The 11,875-nt window shown below is 38.0% G+C and overlaps 3 protein-coding genes and 1 long non-coding RNA gene across 4 annotated transcripts; 3 read left to right on the plus strand and 1 right to left on the minus strand.

The window, feature by feature from the left end:
• The first annotated feature begins 1,300 nt into the window (after nucleotides 1–1,300).
• On the plus strand, nucleotides 1,301–2,133 carry LOC141826285 (major pollen allergen Ole e 10-like). The gene is made up of 4 exons (XM_074713534.1): nucleotides 1,301–1,364; nucleotides 1,445–1,783; nucleotides 1,881–1,911; nucleotides 1,992–2,133. The coding sequence occupies exons 1-4, from the start codon at nucleotides 1,301–1,303 to the stop codon at nucleotides 2,131–2,133; spliced, it is 576 nt and encodes a 191-aa protein (XP_074569635.1).
• Nucleotides 2,134–3,971: 1,838 nt separating this feature from the next.
• LOC141821757 (tubulin alpha-4 chain) lies at nucleotides 3,972–6,378 on the plus strand. The gene is made up of 4 exons (XM_074709117.1): nucleotides 3,972–4,164; nucleotides 4,797–5,031; nucleotides 5,133–5,503; nucleotides 5,577–6,378. Exons 1-4 carry the CDS (start codon nucleotides 4,072–4,074, stop codon nucleotides 6,225–6,227), a joined length of 1,350 nt encoding a protein of 449 aa, XP_074565218.1. The 5' UTR covers nucleotides 3,972–4,071; the 3' UTR covers nucleotides 6,228–6,378.
• A 140-nt stretch (nucleotides 6,379–6,518) lies between these two features.
• On the minus strand, nucleotides 6,519–7,191 carry LOC141821777 (uncharacterized). Its single transcript, XM_074709140.1, has 2 exons — nucleotides 7,107–7,191; nucleotides 6,519–7,033 (listed from the first exon to the last, which is right to left on the minus strand). Exon 2 carries the CDS (start codon nucleotides 7,001–7,003, stop codon nucleotides 6,635–6,637), a length of 369 nt encoding a protein of 122 aa, XP_074565241.1. The 5' UTR covers nucleotides 7,004–7,033; nucleotides 7,107–7,191; the 3' UTR covers nucleotides 6,519–6,634.
• A 1,171-nt stretch (nucleotides 7,192–8,362) lies between these two features.
• On the plus strand, nucleotides 8,363–11,328 carry LOC141821786 (uncharacterized). Its single transcript, XR_012601220.1, has 3 exons — nucleotides 8,363–8,455; nucleotides 8,519–8,611; nucleotides 10,953–11,328. It is a non-coding gene; the product is annotated as an uncharacterized LOC141821786 (long non-coding RNA).
• Nucleotides 11,329–11,875: the final 547 nt, after the last annotated feature.

Raw genomic sequence — 11,875 nt, forward strand, 5'->3', positions numbered from 1 at the left:
GGAGCTTTAAGTTGACTCACAAGGCTCATAAGTTAGTTGAGGAGACTTCCTAACACATGTCAATCAATCAAATACCACATTCTAATCGATTAGACATTGAAAGTAATAGCAATATGATGCATAAGAACTAAATCAATGATACATCAGATTATCAAATTTGTCATCATCAATAAAATTACACAATAGAGAGCCAATGTTATTATGTTTTACTTGTCATTAGTATTCCTACAAAGTAGAGAATAATCTTCTACAGGAATAAAAGGTAACAATCTTTAATTCTTCTCAATGTGAAAAAGAGAAGGAAGATTAAGAAGCTCAATTCAGCAAGATACCCAAATGAATAAAACTTCTTCTCTTATATACCTTGACTCATCTTACAGGACCATCCACCTTAAAAGCCCATTACCCATTACTCCATGCTATAAGCATTAGATCACTTAATATAATTTAATATCTTAATGACAATTATGGTGGTGTTAATTCAAATATAAATCCATTAATATACCCTAATGAGGACTTAATCCTTTCTGACATAGGTTAGTTCATTGGATGTAGCTTTCAGTCAACTAGCTAGGAAACAAAAAAGTTTTTGTTTGAGCTCAATCAATTGAAATGCCAACATATAAATTCTTACATGATTTGAACCTGAAACTATTAAAAAAAATATCACCAAGAGCTCATAACAACCTCTAAAAGCCCTCAGACATGTTTTTCTTCCATCACTTAATTAGTTGACAGAAAAAGAACTTAATTATCAAAGTTCAAATGTTCAATCAAATGTACCAATCCTCCAATTGACTTAAGCCTGAAACTACAACAAACCAAGACCATGAGCTCACAAGAGAACTGAGTGAAGAAGGAAACAAAAATGTATACACTTCAGTGATTGAGTGATGAAGAAACAATGTATATTCTCCATTCACATCTACCGATCAGAACACACCAGTTAATTATATTCATGAAGTAAACTTTATACTGAAAACCTACTGTGAAAGTGAAGTCTTCCTTTATAATTTGCACAATAACCAATGCTCTGATCATCAAGTGCTTCAACAGAACATCGATCGGCTACTTTTCCAATAATTAAGCCTTCTTCGTGTTCCTTCTTCCTCTTGACTCAACCTTTGTTCTTGCCTTAATGCTCAAGAAAAGATCCTCTGTTTCCATCCCTTCAAAAGAGAGACATAGAGAAAGCAGAGACTAGTGCGGCTTACTTACTTTCTTCATCTGCGAGCCATGAAACATATATACGCATCGGTCTGTCCTCGCTCTTCCTCGTTTCTAGCTACCGCATGCGATCATGAGGAAGAACAGCAAGGAGTGGGCGATGATTTGTGGGCTTCTGATGGCGGAACTCTTCATAGGTGATCGATCAATATAATCGCTAGATCTTCTTCGCCGTGATTTTGAGTTACTGACGTGGTAGTTAGTTATATTGGTGCAGTGATGGGGGCGGCGGCCGGAGTGCGGGAGAAGGCAGAGGCGGTCGAGCCGATCCCGACCATGTCGCCGCCGGAGGGGAACACGACGTTCATCGAGGGGCGGACGTGGTGCGTGGCGCGGCCGGGGGCGTCGCAGTTCGACCTGGAGAACGCCATCGCCTGGGCCTGCGGCCTCGGCGGCGCCGACTGCTCGGCCGTGCAACCCGGCGCCGCCTGCTACCGACCCGACACGCTCCTCGCGCACGCATCCTTCGCCTTCAACAGCTATTACCAGCAGAACGGCAACTCCGACGTCGCCTGCTACTTCGGCGGCACCGCCGCCGTCACCACCAGAGACCCAAGTAATTGATTCGACTGCTCGAACTCCAATCTTAATTTCTTCTGCCTACTAAATCTAATTATCAACTTCATTGATTTGGTTTGGATTCCTCGTGATAGGTTATGGATCTTGCAAGTATCTCGCTTCAGAGTGAGTACAGTAGATGTTTTAATTAATCACCAACTTTCTTGCTGTGATTAAGCAAGTTCTTCGTTAATCCATGCATGCAGGACATCTGCTGCTTCACGGCTGTTTGAGATAGATTACCTTGGGAAGAAGCTGTTGGAATACGAGATTAGGGTAATGCACGATTTGATAAGGATGGTCAACGTTCTCTGCATTGCATTAGTTTCTTGTGTTTTGACTTTTTGATCTCAATTAATGAATAGATGCTCATATATATCTGGGTGAATACAGCATATATAGTCATTATCACAGTAGTTGATGCAGCCAGATGTATTTGTATAAAATGTTTTGAGAAAGTGAAGTAAATATATTTTGTGTAATATAATTAAGGGATCTTTTCTTTTCTCTTCGATGATTTTGTTTTATTTAATTTTTTTCAATTGGTCTTTTTTTTTCAAAAGACATTAATTCCTCTTGCATATGAAAATTATTAAATGTTTTTTAAATTATCTAAACTTCATCACCGTCCGTCTAAAAAAATCAATAACTATTCTTCTGGTCTTTGGTTTAAACTTGCATGTATCCGCTCGGGCTCGAGATAACGATGAGATGGGTATTTTTTTGTATAGATTCGATATTTGAAATTCGAAATTCAACTATGAATTTATGATAATTTTTCCTCAAATGGATAATGAACCCATTAATTAAAAAAAAAATTCACTTCTTTCTTTGCTCTACTAATACTATTAAGCTTTTTGTTTTTTTTAAAAAGGTGGAATCCGTGTCGTAACCAACTCAATTATGCCCTGGGCTACTATTAATCCTTTTGGAACTACCATGCAAAGATAAGATATTTCCGTAGTTAACTAGTTACAAGTCAATTCTTAATTACGATGGAATGTAAATTAATTTTCCTTAGTAGAAAGATAATTATGAAATATTAACTGTGGAGTGACACGTGCACGTTGTTGGTACTTTTTGATTTATCTTGATGATTGATGAAAAATATCGATTGAGTTAAATTGATTGTCTCCAGGGTATAACTGAGTTGGTTACGACGGAGCAGACTTGTAGAAGAGGACAAGAGTTCGAATCCCGGTGAAGCCGCGAGCAATACCCTCTTCTGTCGTGATCAATTGTAATTTCTCGATTTACTATAAAATTGTAGGGGTAATAAATTTTACCTTTTTGCATAAGAATTAGATGGATTATTTTTAAAATTAATTAGTTTAAAAAATTAGATAAATAAATTATAAAAAAAATTCAGTAACTATATCGGCGAAAGTTACAAGGAACAGGATACGATAAATGATAATTAACTAAACATGATATAATTAATTAAATATTGAGAGAGGTTTATTGAGAAGAGATTAATCGCGTTGTAATATGATCTAATTAAAATTTATACTACTTAAAAAAAAATCTGCATAGATATAAAATAGTTTATATTTACAGGAATAGTTTATTTTGAGTCGAAAAGACTTTATATGAGATTTTAGAGACTGAACAGTGCCACAATTCCTCAAACATAAAGATTTTTTTTATCTTTTTTTTGGTAAGATAAATTGAGACGTGCTATAAACGGTCATTTTTCTTCTTAAAAAAATAAATTATTTGACATGATTTATCTTTAATTAGTCATTTTTTTATTTGGAGAAAATGAGATAATAAACTTGTTAGTTGTCATTTAAAAACCGACCATGTAATTTTTTTTGATATAATTATTTTTTTTTTAAAAAAATTGAATCTAAAGAAAGTCTATCCATATTTTATTATATATATATATATAATTGTGCTAAAGTAACCGTTATTATTTGAAATTCGAATTTAAGCGCCAATGGTCTATATCCGTTGAATATTGAACCAATGGTTAATTAATCGTGGTTAGTTTAAAATAGTAGCTGGTGGTGGTCCGTGGTTAACCCGCCTCTACGGCACGTCGGCGCCATGAGTACAGGATGGCCCAACCGCTAACCGCGGTTAGCAAGCCCCGGTTAACAGGAACCCTAACTATGCTCTCCACCACCGCCCGCCTCTATTTAAATGGATCGAGAGATCAACGCAAGGTATTCCGCTGTCCTTGGTTGATCGGTATTCGACGGCGTCTTAGCACACGCCTAAGTTTACTCTCCGTTCTTCCCTTCTCTTCCTCCTTCGCGCTTGCTTGTTTTCTGATCTGCGAAGATGAGAGAGTGCATCTCGATCCACATTGGCCAGGCCGGTATTCAGGTCGGAAACGCTTGCTGGGAGCTTTACTGTCTCGAGCATGGCATCCAGGTTTGATCTTCGTCACCTTGTATCTTCTTGCCTTAGAAGAGTTAGATCTACTTGTAGTTATGGAGATGTGCTGGTGGATCTCGATTTTTCTTCTTCTTATTTTTTTTCGGATTTGTACTCTTTGTGTGTTGATCTCCTTTACCTAGAATTTATGTTCGCGTTTTGGTTTTTTTCTTGTTATTGCGGACTCTTATAGCAGATCATATAGATCTGTTCCTGTTGTAGTCTCGAATCCTCCTTAGCTGATGTCAAAGCATTAACTCAGTTATGTTTTTCACTTTCGGTTACTTGAATAACTTGTACGATCTGAATCCTTGTTTTTTTAAAGCAGTTTTCCATGAGATGTTTCTGAGTTTATCAGTGATTAAAGTAAATATCGGCCTGTAATCCCCTGCTGGCTCAACAAATTTATATTTATAGGGTACTTAGGTCGTAAGCTAATTTGAACGGGTTTTTGCCATATTTTGCTTTTATCGATCCGATATCTGTTGTTTGGGGGGAATAATCAGGTTGCTGTTATAGGCACAAGTAAAATTATACAGTGTGATGATTGTTATCACACTTCATAGTTAAGTATATTTATGCGAGATCTGTTTTCCATTGCTTGCCAACATTAATCCTGTTATCTGTAGCCTGATGGCCAAATGGCTAGTGACAAAACCGTTGGGGGTGGCGATGACGCTTTCAACACCTTCTTCAGCGAAACTGGTGCGGGCAAGCACGTCCCTCGTGCTGTATTTCTTGATCTGGAACCTACCGTCATTGACGAAGTAAGAACTGGCACATACCGCCAGCTCTTCCACCCTGAACAGCTTATCAGCGGAAAGGAAGATGCCGCTAATAACTTTGCAAGAGGCCATTACACCAGTAATTACCCAACATTTCACTGCCTTCTTTCTCATTAAGCAATTTTTGTTAATTGGAAATTCAATTTATAACATTGTGTTTTTTTTTTCTTTTTATCTCAGTTGGCAAAGAAATCGTTGATCTCTGCCTTGATCGCATCAGGAAGCTTGCAGATAATTGCACTGGCCTCCAAGGCTTCCTTGTTTTCAATGCTGTCGGTGGAGGCACTGGATCCGGGCTTGGTTCTCTCCTCCTCGAGCGTTTGTCTGTGGACTACGGCAAAAAATCCAAGCTGGGCTTCACTGTCTATCCATCTCCCCAAGTCTCTACCTCTGTAGTGGAGCCTTACAACAGTGTTCTGTCCACCCACTCTCTTCTCGAGCACACTGATGTGGCTGTTCTCCTAGACAATGAGGCAATCTATGACATCTGCAGGCGGTCTCTTGACATCGAACGCCCCACTTACACCAATCTCAATCGTCTCGTTTCTCAGGTGGTATTCTCTGCTTTAGGTGTAAAAGGGAACCTTTTTTGTTTGAAGTTGTGATTAATTTGTTCTTGTTCAGGTCATTTCTTCTTTGACTGCCTCTCTGAGATTTGATGGTGCTTTGAACGTTGATGTCACCGAGTTCCAAACCAATCTGGTCCCGTATCCAAGGATTCACTTCATGCTCTCTTCCTACGCCCCCGTCATCTCTGCAGAGAAGGCTTACCATGAGCAGCTCTCCGTGGCCGAGATCACCAACAGTGCCTTCGAACCTTCATCCATGATGGCAAAATGCGACCCTCGCCATGGGAAGTACATGGCTTGCTGCCTCATGTACCGCGGAGACGTGGTGCCGAAGGATGTTAATGCTGCTGTTGCGACCATCAAGACCAAGCGCACCATTCAGTTCGTTGACTGGTGCCCCACCGGGTTCAAGTGCGGCATCAACTATCAGCCGCCTACTGTCGTTCCCGGCGGAGATCTGGCCAAGGTGCAAAGAGCTGTGTGCATGATATCTAACTCCACCAGCGTTGCTGAAGTCTTCTCACGGATTGATCACAAGTTTGATCTCATGTATGCCAAGAGAGCCTTCGTGCATTGGTATGTTGGCGAGGGCATGGAGGAAGGCGAGTTCTCTGAGGCTCGTGAGGACCTTGCTGCACTCGAGAAGGATTACGAAGAGGTTGGCGCAGAGTGTGGTGAGGAGGAAGGCGAAGAAGATGAGTACTAAACGGAGTTCACTAGTCTCCTTGTGTTGTGCACATCTATCTCTGATGTGTCGAGCTATCTCGTCGTGCTGCTGGGTCTCGACTGCTGCGTATGTTCTAGTATCCAATTTCCTTGTCACTGTCGTTTCTACTATGAGATATTCTATCGTTCCCTGAAATATATATGTTCATCCAAATCTGCGTATCTTTTTTTTTTAATCTTTAGTGACTCACGTAATACAATAGTTAACGGAAACACAAAAATTCTTTTTGTGTTTAAAAGTTCTAGAATTGTTGTTATTTCCATCTTTAACTGATTCAAGAAATTTCTTGCGCATATAAAAATCGATTTTAGTAGCAGTATTTCCACAAATTCCATGGAGACAGAATTAACATACGGGGAAGGAAAGCTGCAGCGCGTCCGCACTCTTTACTCTTGTTCCTCCACCCAGGCCTCCACCCGCAGAAGCAAGAACCCGACCGCGACCCCGACCAGCACCAGCCCGTTCATGATCGCCGCGATCTGGAAAATCTCCCCCGCGGCGTTGCAGGTCGCCGACAGCGCTCCACCGCCGCTCCGCCCGCTCTTCGACGGCGCCCGCAGAGCGGTCGCGAGCTCCGCGAAGCACCGGGCCGCGCACGCCGGCCGGCCGAGCGACGACACCTCGTTGTCGGCCTTGAGCCCCGAGAACGAGTTCAGGCCTTCCAGGAACCGCACTCGGGGCTGCCTCCTCGCGCCGGAGCACGAGACCGCGGCGCAGGCGGAGAGCGTTGCTGCGGAGCACGAGACGGCGGCCATCGGTGGGATGTGGATCTGGGAATCCGCAATCTGCAGAACAAGACGGTGAGATCGATGGTTTGGAAAAACTAAATGGGGGAAGAAGGATTAGGGATTGCATTACCTGTGTGATCTGTGGCTGAAGTGAGGAAAGGGGAAGAAGAGCTTTGTATGAGAAGGAGAAGATAAGATGGGGAAGCAGATGAGTGGCTGCCGGTGAGAACTTATCCCTTGAGGTCAAGATTTAAAGAATTCTTACAAGAAAATTTTATTTTATTTTATACTTTTCCAATTGCCCCCATGTAGTTCAAAGTATTATAATTTTAGTACTATATTTTTCTCAATAGTTTATAAAATTAAAAAAAAAGCAAATGCTCAATAGTGTGTATTTATAATCATTTAGGCCTGCCGGATTAATCCACTCTGCCCCGCCAAGTAATTTAGGTGGATTGATTTAAAATTTTATCAATCTATTTTAAGATGAGTTCATATGGGTTGATCCGTTTAGATTCACGATCCGTGTGGATTGACTCGCGATGAGTTTAAGTTAGTCCGCAGATTGAAAAAGTTTATTTATTTATTTTAAATTTTAAAATTAAAATAAAAATTCATTAATTAGTATGTTTCATCCATTTAAATTACAATTCAAGTTTAAAAATTATAATTCAAATTAAAAAATTTTAAGTTAGTTAATTTAAATTATAATTCTAATTTAAAATTTTTAAAATTTTTAATTTTTTAATAGGTCCGTGGGTTGGCTCGCCTAACCCGTGATCCATCTTAAGTTGGATTGGATTAGAGATTTATCAACCCACTAAGTTGGTGGATCAGTCCGCCCCCCTGCTCTGCCATATGATGGGCCCATCATGGATTGATCTGTCTCGTCATGGATTGATCCATTCGACAGCTCATTGTTAAGATTAAAAGAGTGATGCTACTTGTTACAACATATTCCTGTCATAAATTTGTGATGAGAATCTGGACCGTTCAATCACAATCACCCATTCAATCACAATCATCCATTCAATCTACGATCATGATTTAATCTTAATTTTAAAATCCAACAGTGCAGATTTCCGTCACAACATTTGTGACGGGAATTCTATTGTGACAAGTAACTTTTTTTCTTAAGGAATAGTTTATTCTATTTCATAAATTATGGAGTTATTATATTTTGAATTATAAAAGAAAATAAGAACGGTTAACAAAGTATTAGGAGCAAAATGAAAATATTCTAATTTTAAATTAATTTTCCGGTTCGGTTGATGGGCTTGGATCTTGAGCTAGATCCATATTTGTTAACGGATCGGATCCATGACTTCATGGTTCGATCTCTAGGTCTATCGTCGCCGCCGTCCGAGCCTCTTCCTTTCGCACGCTGCCGAATGGCTTTTCCGCCCGAGCCTTGGTGCGCCGGTGGCCGCCTCCCGCTTCCCATGCCGTAGGCTCTCAATGACTCCCGCCCTCCTCCTGGTAAAAAGTCAAGATTTTTCTGTAGTGGTCGCTCTCTGGGTTACTGATTTGGGGCGCGTGCAGGTTATCCGTAGAGTCGGGGTGCCAGCAGCTTCTTCTTACATTGCAGGCGCTGGGTGTGGCTTAGCATGAGAGCGTGCTGCGAGTTCTCTAGGGGTATCTCTATCATGCCTTTTGAAATCACTTCTTAGTTTTCTTCTTTAGATAATCTGTCGTGTTGAAGTCAAAGTGAGAATCCCACAACATATTGTCCCGAATGTATGTTTCTTTGCGTCTACTTTTGCTGCTAAATATTTCTTATATGCTTCGTGTAGGTTGCCAAATGAATAGTCAAGAATTCTAATTCTTTAGAGGTTTGCAATTTCGTTCTCAGATTTCGCAATTGGTTGAGATTCTATGGTCCTAAAGAAGGGGTGTTAGACGTGAGAATGGAGACATTCCAACTATCCAATTAATTTCATTTTTTATCAATAAATAATTGATGAAATATTATTCTGTAATTATTTAAGAGTAGCACAATCATGATGTAAACAAAGGGATTTATTTAAATAAAATATGAAATCAATTAAACAAGTTATGGTATAAATGACACAAATTTAACCAGAATAACCATGACAAATGTTAAGTAACTTTAATCAGCGTAGATAGAATCAGATTTAAGATGAATGTAATTAAAATAAACAAATGTAGGTTTAAACGAATCAGATAGATTACAATTAATTAAAATAAAGATTTAAGATGAATGTAATTAAATAAACAAATGTAGGTTTAAACAAATCAGATAGATTAAATTATACACATCAGTATATAATAATATTGTAATCTAATACGTATTAAACAAAACATGTTTAATAAGAATAGAAAAAACTATTCCATCTTAGATTGTTAGATATGTTACTACAAATAAAACTATTATTTTGTTTTGAATAACTGTAATAGATATCATTCAATAATTTAAAATTAATGGAAAAGGAGAAAATTGGAAGATAAAAAACTTGTGCTGAGTAGCCTTTGTCCAAAAGTGAGAATCGGGTTCTTATGCTAGTCTGATTTTACGCCTTAAAATACAACTGTGGCTACCTACATTCTAGTATAAGTGTGAGATGGAAGCAAAGAGAAGTTTTTTTAGTGCTCCTAAAGGGTGGTTGAGCACTCTCTAAAGATAAGTATCCCAGCCCTAATTGAATAAATTGTTTGTTAAGAAGGAGACCCAATTTCGTCTTCCAAACCTTTGGCCCCACATGGTGGGTTTAATGTTTCTACATCAAGGGTTTCTTTTCCAGGGGCATGTGATGTATGTTCTTGGGTGGACTTATTAATAGGATCACATGATTATACTTAAATTGCATAGCAGAGGAGTTAAATTGTAATCATTTTGACAGGGACATTTAGGCTCTTAGTTTAATTTCTGAGATTATTTTTTATTGTCTTTTATTATTTTACAAACTTATTTTAATGGGTAAGTATAGATTGAGTCTTTATATTTTTCAAATTAATCCAATAATGGATTATTATTCATCAGTTGTTGATCTACAATTGAGATTTTTTACTCTTAAGAATAAGCTAGGGATTGAAGGGACTTAGCATGCTTATTGTATTGGTCAAGCTCAGTTGATCTTTATCCTGATTCTATTTTATTTAGTAGCCTTTGGATTTGAGTCGAGTTGGGATATTTCTTAATTTACATAAGAGTTGAACTCCATCTTGGAGCACCACAAAAATGTCTGTCTAGTTAATTAGTTATCTCTCACATAATCAGAATTGCTGCTTTGGGTTCTTAACTATGTCTAGTTATCTCTCTCTATGTTTTCTTACCTGCTAAAAGCATTAATTAGAAGATCTTTGCACCTAAAATATAACAGATTGATCTGAGCAAACATCCATTTGCTTTCAGGTCAGCAGAAATATATCATTGCTCTAGTAAGAGCTATATATTTCCTTTTTGCCTTTTATATCCATTTGAAACTTCAAATTGATAATTTTCTGTAAATCCTAGTTACTCTGATTGTTTTTTTTTTTTCAGAAATAGGGTTTCTCCTCATGACTGTCACAAATCCCTACTGCAAGAAACAACTGAAATCTACTTCTCGACTCAGTATTTGCTTGCAGTGAGCAAAAAATACCTTACTGCTAAATTGGTGGTTTAATTTCCGCTGATGGAAACAGTTTGGATCTGTCAAAATTGTAGGTTTAGTAAGTTACTGAAACTGCTTACCATGCCATGAAACAATGATTGAAAATGATTTAGAGGTCCATGATTTGAAATTGATGGTATGATCTATAGCTATTTTTTCCTACTAGTTGGGTTAGCTACATGGAATGGATTTCACATTTGAGCTAAAATATTTAGCTATTTGCAAGACTTGTCTAGAGGTTCAGGAACATGGATCTCAAGTCCACTTTAGGATCTCTCGGTGCCTTGTGTCTTAATATGTCAATGTGATATTTTTACGTAATTTAAAGATTTGAATATCACAAGTGATTGAGTGTGCAGCAGATGGCGGTCGGCGGGGCTGAGCTTTCATCAGCCAGGTGCTGATCGAGATAACCACTAGCAAGAATGAAGAAGGTGGCGGCAGCAGGCGAGATGCTCAGAGAGATGAAACAGGAGGTGCGGATCTTCAGTAGAGATTTAGACGACGGCACCTTATTCTTCTTACCAATAAATAACAGGGTGATCTCTAATTACTCAATCCTAGGGGATCCGATTTTGTTATTAGTCAGTCAATAAGAAGAACTGGATCATGCAAGGATATAGTTTGATCATGCAAATCGACTAGCAAATGCTAGAACAAAATGAAAATATATCATTTAGCTGTTGATGGCTACATAGAACTTTTTGTTGATAATCATTGCAGTTTCAGTTGCGTTATAAGAACAACTGGATCATTGAACCTTTCTGTCTCTTCTAGATAAATTTGATGATTAAAATTGAAACTGTTTTTTTTCTTGATTCTATCAGTAAGGTTTCATATAAAGTAGAGAAATAAAGATGAAATTGTGTTCTTCATATGGTAATAAATCATACATAGGTGTGAAGTTTGTGAAGCTTTTGGAGTTCTTCCTTCTTGATATTCTTGTAATATCTTGATTGCTCTATTGGCATCAAGATATTTGGGTTATTGTTGAAGAAGACTATACGAAACAACACAAGTTGCATTCGTCAATCAACAAATAGAAGTATATATTCTTGAAAAGAAGTATTTTGGATTGTTTCGCGAGAGTTTTAGCCACAGTTATCAATTTGAGAAAATATAAAGAAAAAATTTAAGATGTTCAAGTAGAAGAAAATATTTTGCACTCTTTTGATCTTAAGTTTGATTATTGAAAAGAAAAAGGAATTCTTTTACATAAAAATTAAAATAATAATTTAATTTCACATATTCAAATCTCCATCAATAAAATATTTATCTAAAAGAC

This window comes from Curcuma longa, chromosome 1 (assembly GCF_044706935.1).
Source record: "Curcuma longa cultivar G26 ecotype Majalengka, Jawa Barat chromosome 1, ITB_CL_G26_1.1, whole genome shotgun sequence".
Taxonomy (NCBI): domain Eukaryota; kingdom Viridiplantae; phylum Streptophyta; class Magnoliopsida; order Zingiberales; family Zingiberaceae; genus Curcuma; species Curcuma longa.

Coding starts and splice junctions, on each gene's coding strand:
- LOC141826285 (XM_074713534.1), top strand. CDS start 1,301: ATGAGGAAGAACAGCAAGGAGTGGGCGATGATTTGTGGGCTTCTGATG. Junction 1,365..1,444: donor GATGGCGGAACTCTTCATAG/GTGATCGATCAA, acceptor ATATTGGTGCAG/TGATGGGGGCGGCGGCCGGA. Junction 1,912..1,991: donor TGCAAGTATCTCGCTTCAGA/GTGAGTACAGTA, acceptor CCATGCATGCAG/GACATCTGCTGCTTCACGGC.
- LOC141821757 (XM_074709117.1), top strand. CDS start 4,072: ATGAGAGAGTGCATCTCGATCCACATTGGCCAGGCCGGTATTCAGGTC. Junction 4,165..4,796: donor GTCTCGAGCATGGCATCCAG/GTTTGATCTTCG, acceptor TGTTATCTGTAG/CCTGATGGCCAAATGGCTAG. Junction 5,504..5,576: donor TCAATCGTCTCGTTTCTCAG/GTGGTATTCTCT, acceptor GTTCTTGTTCAG/GTCATTTCTTCTTTGACTGC.
- LOC141821777 (XM_074709140.1), bottom strand. CDS start 7,003: ATGGCCGCCGTCTCGTGCTCCGCAGCAACGCTCTCCGCCTGCGCCGCG.